Source organism: Schistocerca serialis, chromosome 1 (assembly GCF_023864345.2).
Source record: "Schistocerca serialis cubense isolate TAMUIC-IGC-003099 chromosome 1, iqSchSeri2.2, whole genome shotgun sequence".
NCBI lineage: Eukaryota > Metazoa > Arthropoda > Insecta > Orthoptera > Acrididae > Schistocerca > Schistocerca serialis.
In genome coordinates, this window is record NC_064638.1 from 700,908,873 (window position 1) to 700,927,142 (window position 18,270).

Consider the following 18,270-nt stretch of genomic DNA (forward strand, 5'->3'; position numbering starts at 1 on the left):
ACTACTTCTTGCTATACACATTGTTTTGACTTATTATGTCTTTTAATTTTACCAAACATTTAACATGCAAAGGTGCTTCGAGGGTCAGAACCTTCTTCCACTAATCTGTTGCATTGTTTGGTGTTTTAGTCTATCTTCCTGGCGAAACATTCCTATATTTCGCTGCATTAGAGGTGAACTATGTATGTACTGTACAATTCACTAATATCGGTTTAATGAGTACCATTCTAAGTTTTGAGGCACACATGCAACGAAAGTCAGTTCCAAAGATGCTAAAGTAGCTAAGATGTAAATGTCTTGGTTACTTTAGCATCTTTGGAAATAATGCTTTTGTTTTCGTGGTCTAGGGGTAGCGTCTTTGATTCATAATCAAAACATCTTCGGTCCCGCGTTCGATCCCCGCCACTGCCTAAATTTTGATAAATAATCAGCATTGGCGGCCGAAGACTTCCGGCATAAGAAGTCAGCCTCATTCTGCCAACGGCCTTGTCAAAGAGGGCGGAGGAGCGGATAGAGGTTCAGGGCACTCTCTTGTCCTAGGGGTGGGAAATTGCCCCTAAAGGCGGAAGAATCAGCAATGATCAACGACATGAGGATGCAGAAGGCAATGGAAACCACTGTATTAAAGACACGTAACGTGTATCCACAAGACGTGTGGCCTGTGATTGAAGAAGTGTCATGATGATCTCTCCATTGGCAAAAGATTCCGAAATAGTCCGCCATTCGGATTTCCGGGAGGGGACTGCCAAGGGGGAGGTTACCATGAGAAAAAGATTGAATAATCAACGAAAGGATAATGTTCTACGTGTCGGGGCGTGGAATGTCAGAAGCTTGAACGTGGTAGGGAAACTATAAAATCTGAAAAGGGAAATGCAAAGGCTCAACCTAGATATAGCAGAGGTCAGTGAAGTGAAGTGGACGGAAGACAAGGATTTCTGGTCAGATGAGTATCGGGTAATACAACAGCAGCAGAAAATGGTATAACAGGTGTAGGATTCGTTATGAATAGGAAGGTAGGGCAGAGGGTGTGTTACTGTGAACAGTTCAGTGACCGGGTTGTTCTAATCAGAATCGACAGCAGACCAACACGGACAACGATAGTTCAAGTATACATGCCGACGTCGCAAGCTGAAGATGAACAGATAGAGAAAGTGTATGAGGATATAGAAAGGGTAATGCAGTATGTATAGGGGGACAAAAATCTAATACTCATGGGCGACTGGAATGCAGTTGTAGGGGAAGGAGTAGAAGAAAAGGTTACAGTAGAATATGGGCTTGGGACAAGGAATGAAAGAGGAGAAAGACTAATTGAGTTCTGTAACAAATTTCAGCTAGTAATAGCGAATACCCTGTTCACGAATCACAAGAGGAGGAGGTATACTTGGAAAAGGCCGGGAGATACGGGAAGATTTCAATTAGATTACATCATGGCCAGACAGAGATTCCGAAATCAGATACTGGATTTTAAGGCGTACTCAGGAGCAGATATAGACTCAGATCACAATATAGTAGTCATGAAGTTCAAGACATTAGTCATGAAGAATCAATACGCAAAGAAGTAGGATACGGAAGTACTAAGGAATGACGAGATACGTTTGAGGCTCTCTAACGCTATAGATACAACAATAAGGAATAGCGCAGTAGGCAGTACAGTTGAAGAGGAATGGACATCTCTAAAAAGAGCCATCACAGAAGTTGGGAAGGAAAACATAGGTACAAAGAAGGTAGCTGCGAAGAAACCATGGGTAACAGAAGAAATACTTCAGTTGATTGATGAAAGGAGGAAGTACAAACATGTTCCGGGAAAATCAGGAATACATAAATACAAGTCGCTGAGGAATGAAATATATAAGAAGTGCAGGGCAGCTAAGACGAAATGGCTGCAGGAAAAATGTGAAGACATCGAAAAAGATATGATTGTCGGAAGGACAGACTCAGCATACAGGAAAGTCAAAACAACCTTTGGTGACATTAAAAGCAACGGTGGTAACATTAAGAGTGCAACGGGAATTCCACTGTTAAATGCAGAGGAGAGAGCAGATATGTGGAAAGAATACATTGAAAGCCTCTATGAGGGTGAAGATTTGTCTGATGTGATAGAAGAAGAAACAAGAGTCGATTTAGAAGAGATAAGGGATCCAGTATTAGAATCGGAATTTAAAAGAGCTTTGGAGGACTTACGGTCAAATAAGGCAGAAGGGATAGATAACATTCCATCAGAATTTCTAAAATCATTGGGGGAAGTGGCAACAAAACGACTATTCACGTTGGTGTGTAGAATATATGAGTCTGGCGACATACCATCTGACTTTCGGAAAAGCATCATCCACACAATTCCAAAGACGGCAAGAGCTGACAAGTGTGAGAATTATCGCACAATCAGCTTAACAGCTCATGCATCGAAGCTGCTTACGAGAATAATATACAGAAGAATGGAAAAGAAAATTGAGAATGCGCTAGGTGACGATCAGTTTGGCTTTAGGAAAAGTAAAGGGACGAGAGAGGCAATTCTGACGTTACGGCTAATAATGGAAGCAAGGCTAAAGAAAAATCAAGACACTTTCATAGGATTTGTCGACCTGGAAAAAGCGTTCGACAATATAAAATGGTGCAAGCTGTTCGAGATTCTGAAAAAAGTAGGGGTAAGCTATAGGGAGAGACGGGCCATATACAATATGTACAACAATCAAGAGGGAATAATAAGAGCGGACGATCAAGAACGAAGTGCTCGTATTAAGAAGGGCGTAAGACAAGGCTGTAGCCTTTCGCCCCTACTCTTCAATCTGTACATCGAGGAAGCAATGATGGAAATAAAAGAAAGGTTCAGGAGTGGAATTAAAATACAAGGTGAAAGGATATCAATGATACGATTCGCTAATGACATTGCTATCCTGAGTGAAAGTGAAGAAGAATTAAATGAGCTGCTGAATGGAATGAACAGTCTAATGAGTACACAGTATGGTTTGAGAGTAAATCGGAGAAAGACGAAGGTAATGAGAAGTAGAAGAAATGAGAACAACGAGAAACTTAACATCAGGATTGATGGCCACGAAGTCAATGAAGTTAAGGAATTCTGCTACCTAGGCAGTAAAATAACCAATGACGGACGGAGCAAGGAGTACATCAAAAGCAGACTCGCTATGGCAAAAAAGGCAGTTCTGGCCAAGAGAAGTCTACTAATATCAAATACCGGTCTTAATTTGAGGAAGAAATTTCTGAGAATGTACGTCTGGAGTACAGCATTGTATGGTAGTGAAACATGGACTGTGGGAAAACCGGAAAAGAAGAGAATCGAAGCGTTTGAGACGTGGTGCTAAAGACGAATGTTGAAAATTAGGTGGACTGATAAGGTAAGGTATGAGGAGGTTCTACACAGAATCTGAGAGGAAAGGAATATGTGGAAAACACTGATAAGGAGATGGGACAGGATGATAGGACATCTGCTAAGACATGAGGGAATGACTTCCATGGTACTAGAGGGAGTTGTAGAGGGCAAAAACTGTAGAGGAAGACAGAGATTGGAATACGTCAAACAAATAATTGAGGACGTAGGTTGCAAGTGCTACTCTGAGATGAAGAGGTTAGCACAGGAAAGGAATTCGTGGCGGGCCGCATCAAACCAGAAACCAGTCAGTAGACTGATGACAAAAAAAAAATCTATTTGCAGTTGCTCACACTTTAAGAATACTGACCGTAGTGTATCGACCCTAAAACTTAGAATGGTTGTCATTAAACCGATGATTAGTGGTCTTTAGCTGGGAAATAACCTGAAGTTAGGGTAGGATCTAGGAAATGTGGATACCAGTTTCTTGACAAATAATCCAGTTAAAGGCGTTAAGAAATTCGAAGGCCTTAAGCATACCATGGACAGCTGTGTTCAGTCACGCGTTTATGCATGGAAGTGGCCCCTCTATTCGAAGAAGTTCTTCACTGGAATAGAGATTGCCGGTTGATTCTGCAGAGGCTATCTAGATGCGGCAGGAGTATTGTTACTCTCTACACCACATCCGCAACGCTGACGATACGCCCGTCATTTTGAACGTGTTGAGCTATGCGATAGTGAACTACAAATAGGAGAAACAAAAACAAAAACGAAAAACAGAATTACCGTAATGACAGCGTGACAGCGTTTACCGAAGCATAGAACTATACCCAAGGAAAATTTCCCGTAGGCTGGATGGCAAAAGAATTAATGATGAATATGTGTGCTACATGGTAAGAGAGCTATGCTAGTGTTGGATACCTTCAAAACGTTACCTCGTATCTTAAGTAAATAACGATGTTGCTGCTTGAACATAGACATTGTTGTTATACCTGGAGGTATAAACAAAGCCGTTTGAAGACTATTTCCGAAAACAGTATTCTATAGCTTTTAGAAAGGGATCATGCGCTCATTCCATTTGGGAAGACTAAAAAGCCACCAGTCAGCCTTATGTCTGAGTGGATTTTCTCTTTATGGTGTACAGTACCCACACATAATACGAGCAAAGACTTCGAGAAGTATAAAGTAGCAAGGGTGACGTACATCGGAAGAAAAGTCGCGGAAATACTGACAGTGACGATACAAATACTGGCAGTTAACAGTGGCATCGGCGATGATTGTAATTAACAGTATCGTATTTCTCATTACATTACTACATAAACAAACGTGAGTAAAGAGTGATTGCAAAATGAACTGTTTTTATAAATGGGTAATGTGACAATTTTTCCCCATCCCATACTTCCTTCCAAGTTATGGATGCTGTTTATACTAGAGCGCGGCTTACAATCTGTCAAAAACGGCATAAGATCACGTATGTATACAGGATGAGTCACCTAACATTACCGCTGGATATATTTCGTAAACGACATCAAATACTGACGAACCGATTCCACAGACCGAACGTGAGGAGAGGGGCTAGTGTAATTGGTTAATACAAACCATAAAAAATGCACGGATGTATGTTTTTTAACACAAACCTACGTTTTTTTTAAATGGAGCCCCGTTAGTTTTGTTATCACATCAGAACATATAAACAAATACGTAATCAGTGCCGTTTGTTGCATTGTAAAATGTTAATTACATCCGGAGATATTGTAACCTAAAGTTGACGCTTGAGTACCACTCCTCCGCTGTTCGATCGTGTGTATCGGAGAGCACCGAATTACGTAGGGATCCAAAGGTACCTAAGGTCCATCACCGTTCCCTTTGGATCCCTACGTAATTCGGTGCTCTCCGATACACACGATCGAACAGCGGAGGAGTGGTACTCAAGCGTCAACTTTAGGTTACAATATCTCCGGATGTAATTAACATTTTACAATGCAACAAACGGCACTGATTACGTATTTGTTTATATGTTCAGATGTACTAACAAAACTAACGGGGTTCCATTAAAAAAACGTAGGTTTGTGTTAAAAAACATACTTCCGTGCATTTTTTTATGGTTTGTATTAACCAATTACACTAGCCCCTCTCCTCACGTTCGGTCTGTGGAATCGATTCGTCAGTATTTGATGTGGTTTACGAAATATATCCAGCGGTATTGTTAGGTGACTCACCCTGTATATTTCATCACATGATTCATATCCATTGGCATTTCTTGCATCACTTACATAAATAACATCAAACTACTGCATATTTTCACGTTTCGGACAACAGCTTCGGTTACTATGAAAGACAACAATGTGAAGTACTTAGATATTTACACAAAAGAGTCCAAAAATGTCAATGAAGACGGATTAAATGATGACATATAGACATGTATGATGTCATACATGCGTCTGGTGTTTTTAAATTTTCACCTGCTGAAACACGAAGATTTTGCGGTGTTCCACTTAAAAAAGACTAAAAGCCGAAATTACAGGACTGGATTTCAGAAGTAAATAAATATTAACAGTCATAGACAACAGCACATTTCTTTAATTATGGGTAGTATTCACTCCGATACAAAAGTGACTCTCTTTACTGTTTACCTTTCAAAATATGCAACAATTACCGCTGAATAACTCTCAAGTATTAAAAACCAAATGAAGAAGTGAATGAAATCTCAACATCACGCAGCTCTAGCACTTGCCACCTCTTCCCACTTCTAAATAACTTTGTGGCTAGAAAACATATAGAGTCCAGAGAAGAAGACAGAAAAACCTTATCGTGAAATTTACAGCCATTCCTTAAGAGCCGACCTGGGTTGGAATCCACACATCGGCAAATCTGGACATCATGCAGTGAACCTACAGAGGAATAAGGGGCCTCTTAGGACAGAGGTCCGTCCGACCATTCAAATTTAGACGTTCCGGTGGGTGGTTCCTCAGAAAGGCACACTGCCTAACTCCGTTCTCATCACAGTCCTATACCTGCTAGCACCCCGTCTAAAATTACCGAGTCTTTGATAGGAAATTAAACTTTATTAAGCGGTAGCTACTTTAGAATACTGAATTTTTAAATAAAGTAAAATGAACAGCATCATGTCGAAAACATAAACCTTGATACAAGTACCTGCAGCAAAATTTTGAAGGTCATAACTTAAATATAATAACCTGCCAGAGATATGGTATAAAACTATACATACCGGTTTGGGATGGCTCTTACTCGTCGTTGGTTGTCTGGTTCTGTGGAATATGTTTCTGAGCGTAGCATTTCTCGATTGTATCGACTGGGAAGAATTCAACACGAAACGAAAAAGGAAAAGGGGGAAAAAAGAAAGCACAGGAAAATTTGTCGAGAACGGTAGGAGGCTATCGATTAGACTGTCACGCTAGCAACATTTATCACCTAACGTCGTAGCAACTGTTATCGATCTCGTCAATACATCAGCTGAACAACATGCGAGGGTAGCGTTAATTCACTTGAATGAGCATTGAATGCTAATCTGTTCTGGCAAATAGCTAAGATTATACCTGCTTAACGGATGTGAGAAATTCATGGCTCTTCTTGAGTGCTCCGTGTGCTGAGAGATAAACGTGTTTACGAACATTGATATTTTTCCATCTATTATATGCAATATGTGTATAGCATAGTTTCATCGGGGGCCTCTGAAAGTACAAGTAGCCTAAAGGCTGGTACGTCTGCTAACACAAGCTGCAGTCACATTCATGTTCGGCGTCAACGTGCAAAAACCACTCACAGACGGTGGAGCACTAATAGTAGAAGTGATGTAAAGCGAATCGGAGGTTAGGGGGGGGGGTGAGGGGAGTGGGCGGGGTGCAAGGTGGGGGGGGGGGTGGGGGGGGGAGGACGCGGAAAACAGTGCAGTCGTTGTGGTAATGCGGAAACGGAGCGATTTAACTGACATCCAAAAGTGCATGATCATTAGATTTCGGGCCAAGAGTGGAAGCACTTCCAGAACGTCTAAGTTTGTAAAAGTTCGCATGCCGAAACAACTGTGGCGCACCACGGTCCATAGATGTCAGAGGTGAACGACGTTTACGAAGATGTGTACGAGGAACTGGCATGTAACTGTCGAGCACCCAGATGAACCAAGAGGCTACCTACAGTAACTCCTCAATGACCGTTCAGCGGACGTTGCAGCGTATGGACCTCCGTAACAAGCGCCTGGTTCCTGCACAACGCTGACTGCTGTTCAACGGTGACGAAGGCTGGAATTTGCACGTCAATACCGTTACTGGATTTCTGCTGAATGACGACAAGTGGAATTTTCACATTAATTACGTTTTATACTCCATCTGGCTGACTGATGTTGGTGTGTCTGGCGCTGCAACAATCGTCGCAAGGCTCAAGGCTAAAGAAGGGATCGTTGTACTCTGGGGAATTTCCGTGGCATTCCTTAGTGATCTCATCATGCTCGATGCACAATGGATCAACACAAGTCTGTAGGCCTATCTATCCTTGGAGACCATGTGAAACCCTCACGCAGTTTGTTTTACTTTGAGTCGATGGCATCTACCAGCAGGACAATGCAACGTGTCACACAGCTATCAGTGTACGTGCATGGTTCGAAAAAGAGCACCAGGATGGGTCTATTGTACTCTCCCAGCCACCAAACTCCCCGTATTTAAACCTAATCAAGAATCTGTGGGAGTACCTCAGTCAGGCCTTCGGGGCCACGGATCCTCAGCCGAGAAACCTACCGCAGCTGCCCACGGCACTGGCGTCTGTACGCCTTAGCATTCCTCTCCGTACTTTCCAGAAACTCATTTCCTGCACGTTCGCGCTCTGAAAGGTGGTTATTCAGGCTTTTGGTAGGTGGTCATATTAATGTGCCTCAGTGGAGATATTACCTTTAGCGTCTAGCGCCACGACATTTACGTGAAGGAACGTAATCTATGAGACTGAGACACTGCGGAGAAATTCTGCTACGATACGCCGTGGAAATGTGAAGCCGTGGAGTCTTATCGCCTGTGTGCAGCACCTTTTGAAATGGCAGCGACGGTCTTTTGCTTCAATTATTTCCGACTCATTCATGGCCCAGGGCGCAACAGTGCCGGGACGGTCGTAACAAAAATCACAGATTATCTTCCTCTCCACTGGTAAGCTGTATCTAATATTTAGATATCGGCTTTGACTTCGAAAATACTTCAGCAGAGTGCTATTCCAATTTACACGGAAAACTTGTAACTGGAATATGAAACCAATTTGATATGACGACTTGTGACAGAGTCTTTATTTAGTCCAAGGTCTAACGAATTAGAAATACCAGATTGTTCTGTTTATGGCGGATAGTTTGAGTACATTCCACCACATTTTGACAGTAAGCTTCTGAGGTAGTATCCAAAATTTACAGAAGTTGATATTTGCGTAGCACAAGACTACATATTTAGGCGGTGAATGCAATTGTATTACTCGAAGAGGAAATATAAGGAAAGGAATATAGCGTAAAAAATAAAAATATATGAAGAGATCCAGCCCTGTGTTTAAAAACTAATGCACATGAATGTTGTAGGTTGCATTGTAATTCAGTAACATTTCCAACATCCGTCGCGAACGCCACACTTTTCATGTGGCCCCGTAATGAATGTGCGAATATCTTTGACATCTTACTCCCGACGCACCGTTGCTAATTCTATTTCGGCCACAATCTGTATGGTTTCTTTTTACATCTCCTATGTCTGCTAATACGATTTGTCGACCTGTCTCCTATGAACAAGTCATTCGTTCTTGTAGCTAAGTCGTCATCTTACAACAATACAAGCAACTTCTCGTGTGTGAACATAGACAGTTCCAGCAAACAACCAAGGGCGTAAAAAATCGATTGCTGTCAATATTGAAGCATAAAATCCGCCGAAGTTGGTTTCGTTTTTATGCAGCATTAGGATTTTCTGTCCCCAAGGATAAAGTTCTGCGTATTGGAAAAGTCTTAATGTGTACAGCTGACATCAGCAATGAATAGCACGTTTACCAAACTTCCGAGACCCCTCTTCCGTCGTTAACACTCAAAACTTTCTACGGGTTCTTTATCAAACATGCCACCTTTTAGCACTGCTGCCCAGTGTAATATCTGTATCTTAACTATTTTTACGTTAATATATTTAGTTTTGTTATCTCACGTCTTCTTCTTCGTGGTGTGCACAAAGGTAATGACCGGATGTTAAATGCAAAATCTTGCACAACGTTTAGATTTTTTCAGTGTGAAACCCACATGACATTTACGTCCACAGATGTTGTAACGGCATATTGTGTGTTATTTCATTAAGTTAATAAAAGAACAGAAGCGCTGAACACTGTATGTAGCCACACGGCAGATTCACACAAATAAAATATTCTATCAGGTTCTATCTAATGCACTAGGCAGAATGCTAAAATATTTTTGTGGGCCTTCTCGACCTAACGTTTCGTTTTTCAATGTTGAAGACATCATCAGAGCCTTTAACGACTCATAAAGCAGTTAGAATCTCAAGTAAGTTCAGCGTGCCGAACTGTTGACACACATCCATGCAACGGTCGGTGTGTGATTTTATGAGGCTGCTTTCTGAGTCGTTATACCCTCTGATGATGACTCCAGCATTGTGAGACGAAACGTTAGGTCGTGAAAGCCCACATAAATATTTTAGCACTTCTTCGCTGTCTGCAGTTATGAAGTACTTACTGACCTGGCGATTAATCATATGGCTAGAATGTTCGCAGCTAGTACAACCCCGCCACATCCCTCTCCTCCCTCTTGCGCGCCTAAAATTCCAGTGTTTACGCGGGAAAACAAACTCGAAGATTCAAAAGGTTACAATAATTTTTGTGCAGACTCTCTAGCATTACGGTAGACTGGACGCAATTTCGTTTATTTGAACCAGGAAGAATTTGAGAGCAACCCTAGAGGGAACTAAGTGGTAGCGCCAGCGTGTACTCCCACGAGACGAACGATAATTGGCGTGCACTCAGAGCCATTACTTGAGAGTTATGACGCACTCTCGGGGAGTAAGCAGCGACGGACCAGGGAACAACGTCCAGCCGCCGGGAGTGTGCCTAATACCTCGCTGCTAATTAATAAGATGCCTGATTCACGGGATCGGGCGCGGCGATCAGTCTACGAAGTATATATATATATAGATATTTTTTTAAAAAACATACACCTCTTAGTGAATTATAAACGAATTTATTCGCTTGTAAACTCATTCGTTGTTTTAAATAATTTATAAAATGAATTTACTGCTTCAGTCATTTTTTACTAAAATTTATCAACACGTCGTGTTTCGACAGCATGCACCCATCATCAGCTGCTTTACGCTGAAGCGTATATTAATCAGAGTTCCATGCCTCAACGTGTAAAATCGAGACACTTATAGGATCTCTTCGTTGTCCATCTTTCTCCCTGTCCGTCGGTCTGTCTGTCCGACTGTTATGAATTCTTTTGCTCGAGGATCGGGTAGAGGTACCAAGCTCAAATTTATGTCTTATACTAAGGTCTATGGTCCCTTGACGCTGTAAAGGTTTCAAGCTTCTAACTAACTTCTATCGAAAGATACGTCTGAGAAACTACTGTAGATATTTTGATACTGCCTTGGAATTCCAGGGACAAATATCTTGCCAGTATCGATATCGTTAACACGCAAAAATCTTTGAGATTCTCGGTTCCCAGGATGTATGAACTGTATAGACACATAATTAAGTTTGTACGGAACCAGCAGTGCGATTCCTACTCGCACTTGGCCAGGTTTTTATTTTTATTTTTTTTTAAACTACAGATTCTTTTGGAGAGTGATGTTTATTTGCTGGACGTGCCAGTGTGGTTATGTACCAAAGTTTATCCCCGTACATACCCTCACTGACACACTCAACAAACAGAGCTCGTCAAACTCTAAAAGAATCTATAGTTAAAATTAACGTATATTTAACTGAAACGTATCTGATGATTCCAGCATGCTGGCGAAAAAGTACCTGATGATACCGAAACGCGTCTTGCTAATAAATATCAATAAAAAGTCCCTGAAGCAGTAAAAATGTTTTATTAATTTTGTAATACATTCACTGACTTCAACAACTTCCACAGAACATGGATGAATCTAAATTTTAAATACTAATCTTGTGTTGCTTAGTGGCTTCTTCGCTTTCATTGATTTTCGTCCATTATTTCCTCATTCTGTAGCAGAGGAAATTCAGTTCCTACCCGCAGGAATAGCACAATAAAATAAAATTTGGCCTAACTATTTTGTCTTTCTGAACATAAACAGCCGTAGGTCACGTGACTTACCTGCTGAAGTCATTCCATAACGAACGATTACAAACAATTTATTAGAGGTTAAGATTCGTGAGTGATGTAAATGGCACAAAAACTACCTTAAGTGATAAAAATTCGGTGTAAAGCGTACATTAAGCCTTTACTGCATTCACACTGGAGGAAAACCCCTAAAGAGAGAACCAATTGGTAGGTACTGAACTCTCAAGAAGAGGTATCATAATACATGCTACTCCCAACACATTTCACTTCGTGGTACCGAGAGATGCCTCAAACGTTAACATGTTACTTACAGGGCAATGAATAGCTGCGGCTGCTCGCTTCTGATGAACACACCTGGTCAAAATAAATGGTGTAATAATTTACCCTTGTCTGATCTTCTGCAAATATTACTCGTATAAAGATGAATTTTCTGTCCTCAAAGTACTGAAAAATGGACATTCCTATGCGTTAAAAGAACTGTTGGCAGTCGTGTACTGCAGAACCTAAGGCTGAGTAAAGGTCCCGCATGATTTCCGAGAAAGATTTCTAAACTAGATTTTCAAAAAATCCCTGCGAAATAAATGAATGAAAGTGAATATTTTGTAAATGCCCTTATGGTGGCCTTTTCAATGTAAAACTATTTATTTGTACAATGCACTATGACAATTTTGGCCGTGTACCCGTCATCAAGTGAAGACGAGATACTGGCAGGAGTAAAGCTGTGAGTACCGGGCGTGGGTCGTGCTTCGGTAGCTCAGATGGTAGAGCACTTGCCCGCGAAAGGCGAAGGTCCCGAGGTCGAGTCTCGGTCGGGCACACAGTTTTAATCTGCCAGGAAGTTTCAAGTGAGAATATCTTGTAGCTCTTTTCGATGTCAGTTTGATTTAAGCGTTGACGCAGTTAGGAGTTATGTTATTGGCTCTACATTATTAAATTTTATACACTTGGTTTTTGTCAGCAGTATTACCTTCGTTCAGTGGTATTGCAGACATAAAAGGTCTTGCTGCAGTACCAGTGAACGAATATCAAGTAACTGAAAACAACAGAGTGCATAAAATTTGATAAACGAAGAATGGCCATCATATCGATGTTAAAATGAAAACGACATCGAAGGCAGCGAAACGAGCTATAAAGCTACACTGCCGAAATTGGAATAGAGGGCTCTACAAATAAATAATTTTACAGTCAAAAGGCTACCATTACGTTATTTACAAAAACGCCAGCTACGAGAAGTTGACAAGTGAATAACCTGGAACAGGTTCCTTCCACATAATTGTAAAGATACTTGAGTAACGTTATACCGTTCGTCTGGTGAGCGTTTGAATATTAAAAGCATTGTTTCCACTGTTTTAATGAGCTAAAAGTTTTGGGAACTGATGATCAGAAAAGTCGGATATTCACTGTAATATGATTGAAGCGGTTATGAAGAATCGGAACATGAGCAAAGGGCGAGAACGTAGAGTTATCAGGAGAATATTGTGTAATTGCCAAACATAAAAATAACAGGTTGCAGATGTATTTCCAGGAGGATTTGCCCCGCAACTCGTAAACATTTGAAGAATGTCATGATTTATAGAACAGATACCATCTTAGTACATATATAGTTAAGGCTCTTCTGTGCGAATGCACAAACAGTGCCCGATCTCTTACGGGAATCGGCAACGCGCCGCGAGTAATGAGTATAATGGGCGGGGGCACTACGAATGTAGTGCAGGACAATACGTTGAGAATGTGGGTTTCGCAGGAGGCGTGCCAGAGATAAATCCCTGCAGTCGCGCTATCCTCTGTGTCCTCGGTGGCTCAGATGGATAGAGCGTCTGCCATGTAAGCAGGAGATCCCGGGTTTGAGTCCCGGTCGGGGCACACATTTTCATCTGTCCCCGTTGACGTATATCAACGCCTGTAAGCAGCTACGGGTATTAATTTCATTGAAATGTCATGATTTACCGCCACGACACGTTCATAACAGTTTTTCATTGATCAACCAGTTTCGGTCCACGGACCATCATCAGATTTATAAAAGCATTTACATCGTACTACGCGATTTAAATCAATGGTATCATAATTGATTACGTGTATTTGTCACTGTTGTAACGTAGTGATATGAATTACATCGTCAATCAAAAAATTAGTCAGGCAGTAGACTCATTCATACTAAATCAATGCTGACTGCTGACTGGCACATTTTTTGATTGACGATGTAATTTATGTCACTACGGTACAACAGTGACGAATTAATGGATTTTATTATGACGCTTCTGAATTTATATCTTCTAATATCATGTTTTATAAACCTGATGATGGTCCGTGGACCGAAACTAGTTTTTCGATAGTCAAATTTTATAAGTAGCTCTTTTTATAAGCAGCACTTGGGGTTAAGTCGTGACGTTCTGCAAAGTTTGCAGATTACTGATACCGTGTTATGGTAAGATATCATGCCGACACCGAGATAATTTGTTCCGCGCTTGCAGTATGTCAATAGCAACATTTCTTACAACTAAACGTTGCGCAGTACTACACATAGTTTTTCCTCTAGTGCTTCCCACTTATCACTGGATTGTACAAAAAATATTCAATCAGCGACGTATACTATCAAATGTAGTCTTCAATCTTACGTTTGTAATGAACAAAATAGGCTGATCTGTTTGCAGTGCAACTTCGGGCGGTATTTTGCTCGCCATGTGTGCTACGTCGATCTCGAACATTCGAGTACAGACAGTAATTGCATATCACAAGTAATGAGCTTTCAGTGGAGCACAGTCCGCAGTCAGCTCAGCCGCAGGTGTGCCTGTATCCCGCCTCGCGTGGTGTCGTGTGGGGAGAAGGCTGGCATGGGCTCCGCTCTCGCTAGCCGCGTGCGGACCCTCCGGACAATCGAATTGCGCGCCACGCATTACGCTGCCGTTCCCTACGGGCGGTAGAGTTTGTGCCGCCAGTACTAATCGTTGTCGAACGCAATTCTCTGTCTGCGTGCTAGCGCAGACCCAACTTGTGATTATGTCCTGTCGAGAATGGAAAAGCCGAGGCAACTGGTGACCGCCAATTACATGCTGTGCACCGACGAATGTGTGTTTCCGCGAGCGGAAGCACTAAACCTAAAAAATAAAGCACATGAAAAAAATTCATTTGCAAATGTCACCCTTATATTTCCAGTTAATTTCCACCATACTATGTTTCAGTCTTGATGTGAAACTCAATGTTCTGCACATGCATCAGCTTCACCATTAAAGTTCTACCTCCTCACAGCGGAGAACGTTTCTCTGATTATCATGTTATTTTTATAAGTCAGACCATAATCAGCATTCTCAGTTTCTACATACCAGACTACAGGTAAAATAAAGAACATATAAAGCTAGAACGACGTAGATCACAAGAAAGTTTTTCTGTCAGTAAGTTTCATGCGATGTGTGATTTGGTCATAAAAATGCAGTCCGAAAATGTAGCTCTTATTCGTACAGTACTGCACAATTTTCATTGTAGATGATCGTTGTTGCTCTCTAGTAGCGCATGCTCCTACCGCAGTACGGAAAGCTTCAGAGCAGCAAATTATAAACATGACGTGCTATGTTTTAACATATGCGCCACCGTGGCGATTGGACTGAAATAAAAGTGAGAAAATATACAAATGGCATTCAAACATCGTCGCACAGTGCAGCTGACCCAACACATGGGTAATGTGATGTGATATCTGAGTGACAGCTTGGGTACTTACGTGAAACAGAAAAGAGTGTGTGTGTGTGTGTGTGTGTGTGTGTGTGTGTGTGTGTGTGTGTGCGTGTTTGTGCGTGTGTGCGCGCATTCGGGAGGACGACGGTTCAATCCCGCGTCCGGCCATTCTGATTTAGGTTTACCGTGATTTCCCTAAATCGCTCTAGGCAAATGCTGGGATGGTTCCATTGAAAGGGCACGGCCGACTTCCTTCCCTAATCCGATGAGACCGATGACCTCGCTGTCTGGTCTTCTCCCCGAAACAACCCAACCCTCTCATTTCCTAATCTAATTCCTTCAGCATCACCCCTGTGTGTGTGTGTGTGTGTGTGTGTGTGTGTGAGAGAGAGAGAGAGAGAGAGAGAGAGAGAGAGAGAGAGATTAGGAGGGTACCTGCAAACTGCAGTATTTGAAGAATCGTTTCATATTCAAGATCGTTTCTCGGATCTCGTCTTTCAAATAATAATTCTGGACGATGTGATCCGTAGTTGACAGCAAAGTACTCTTGAAACCGGTCTTCAATTTAAATATTTAAATGCTATCTTGGCTCTGAGGTATTTCTTCATACATTAGACAACTTTTCACACAAGTAAATTCCAGTTTACATGAACAGATGGAAGTTCGCACGACAACTGGTGTATCAGAGATACTGGCATGTCCGCCTAAGCTCGCTCCCAACTCCTTTCTCACGTGCAACAATATGGCAATAACAACACTGTGTTTGCACAGTTTATAGGTATTCTACAAATGTTGTACTTGTTTGATGACAAGAACAAGGCAGTGACACGACGCGCTTATATTTCACTACCGAAATAAGGAGACTTTGCGATTAACAGTCTACCGCTCTACACCTAAATCGCATTTAAAGTCTTTTCTCCTTAGGACGCCAGCTGCAGGTAGGCGTCACTCGACCCACGTTGTTGTACTGCTGTCACCAAAGAGGGATGGAAGCGGCAGAGGGGGTGCGGTACTCACGTATCTGGTGGGCGGCAGCCTGTTCCGGGTGTGCACCATGGCGGTGGCCGGGCTGCGCCTAGCTGCTCTGCGATGCACGCACTCCCAGCTGTGGGCACCACCACGTCCGCCGGCGCCGCGCGTCACACGCACACTGTCTGCGCTCAACAGCCGCGCCGCCCAGCGCCTCGCGCCGCCTCGATAGTCGCGCCCGCGTCGATACTATCGCTACCCGCGCACGACCTCTCGACCCTGCGCACGATGGCTGGGTAACATCGGCCGCTGGCTGTCACTACGGCGTTAGCTGGCCGCGCGCAGACATGTTCACAAACTTATCGCTCTGCCGTGCTAATAAATGTGGATTATCCGACTAGAGGACTTCATTCCACTCGATATTAGACCGTCTGAATACGACGATTGTTCAACTTACAGATGTTCAGTCCTTATCTTTTTCAAAGTACTTCCCTACTCTTATCTTACCACCTGACCATATGATGTCCCCTCTTCGCTATGCTGTCCTGAAAGCTTCTTTAAGAGTATCTTTCAATGCTAGTGACCAGAGTATCTTCTCACTGATATCTAATCGGCATCCTTTCATCACTGATTTTAATTTTGGAATCCAGAAAACTTCACGTGGATCAACACGTGGACAGTAGGGTGACTGGGAGAGAACAGTCGTTTATTCACACAACCTAATGGGAAGGCAGCTGGGTGACGTCTTCGACAGCCTCCGATTTTTAGACAGTTGCAGATCCCGTCATTTCCAAGGCACAAATGGTACGAGACAGCACTGTCAAAGGAAATTTTAATCCTCGCTAGGTGAATCCACTCCGACTTCCAACCACTACCTTCTGTATTGATAACATAACTGAAAAACCGGCCGTGCTTGTTTTTTCTTTTAACCGTGCTTATCTCCAAAATTACTGGACGAATTTTCACAGGTAACTTTACCATAACTTCAGGCAACGTATAGGCTATTGGCTACCCCTCGTAAAAATCGAATCACGATAAAAACAGAAAAAAGAAGAACTTAATCGTGATTTAAAATTTTGTGTAAAACGGTCGTGGTTGCCTGTTTGAACATATTAACCTTCAAAATTACCAGTCGAATTTTCAAGGGGTTTTGACAAGTAACCATAGTGCAGCTTGCGGAAGCATATAGGATTTATTTAATCAAAATCGGAATGCAATGAAAAAGATATCGTAGTTTAAAGTTTTATGTAAAACCTTTCGCTCGGCTTAGTAGTTCGGATGTTTAATTATCGTGGCGTACGACACCAAGAACCAATAGATGGCGCTGTTAGTTTTCTAGAAACAAAGGTATCTTTGGAAGTTTACGACAGTTACAGAAATTAGCGCCACAGACTTTTCTTTAAGAATACAACTATCATTGAATGTACTTGGCTATCTTATACGGAGTTACTGATTTCACTTTGTGTGCCGGCCGCGGTGGTCTCGCGGTTCTAGGCACGCAGTCCGGAGCCGTGCGACTGCTACGGTCGCAGGTTCGAATCCTGCCTCGGGCATGGATGTGTGTGACGTCCTTAGGTTAGTTAGGTTTAAGTAGTTCTAAGTTCTAGGAGACTCTTGACCACAGCAGTTGAGTCCCATAGTGCTCAGAGCCTTTGAATCACTTTGTGTATTAAAAACTGAAAGCCATTCTTTACTACGAAAAACGATTTTTTTTAAGTTAGCTTTGTGATTTGGGCACCTAATCATTATATTTCCATTTCATTATGTCTAAGAATCAAAATTCCTAGAAAATGATCGAATGTTTCTGAATACACCAGAACTATGCGGTCTCAAGAATCCAATAAAGTTCTCGAGATGAGGCTTGCTGTGACTCGAGAAGGTCAGGCTTTAACCCGCTTTTTGGGAACTCTTTTCTTGAAAGTGAGGGGCGACGTAATTGTGCTCGAGAACGTCATGCATTCTCTCTTTCTTCAGAACCCTTCACTGAATAGAGGCTTAAAGTTACTTCACTCCAACGTAAGATCATAAAAGCGGAAATTTCGGTGGG

General features: G+C 42.1%; 1 protein-coding gene across 1 annotated transcript in view; it reads right to left on the reverse strand.

Moving 5' to 3' along the window:
- The window catches only part of LOC126480871 (gamma-1-syntrophin), a 796,968-nt gene extending 780,576 nt beyond the window's left edge, over window positions 1–16,392 (reverse strand). Inside the window, exon 1 of the mRNA XM_050104253.1 lies at window positions 16,272–16,392. Coding sequence (XP_049960210.1) covers window positions 16,272–16,310 — 39 coding nt within the window. The 5' untranslated portion in view covers window positions 16,311–16,392. The remainder of the gene's footprint in view (window positions 1–16,271) is intronic.
- Between the last annotated feature and the right edge of the window lie 1,878 nt (window positions 16,393–18,270).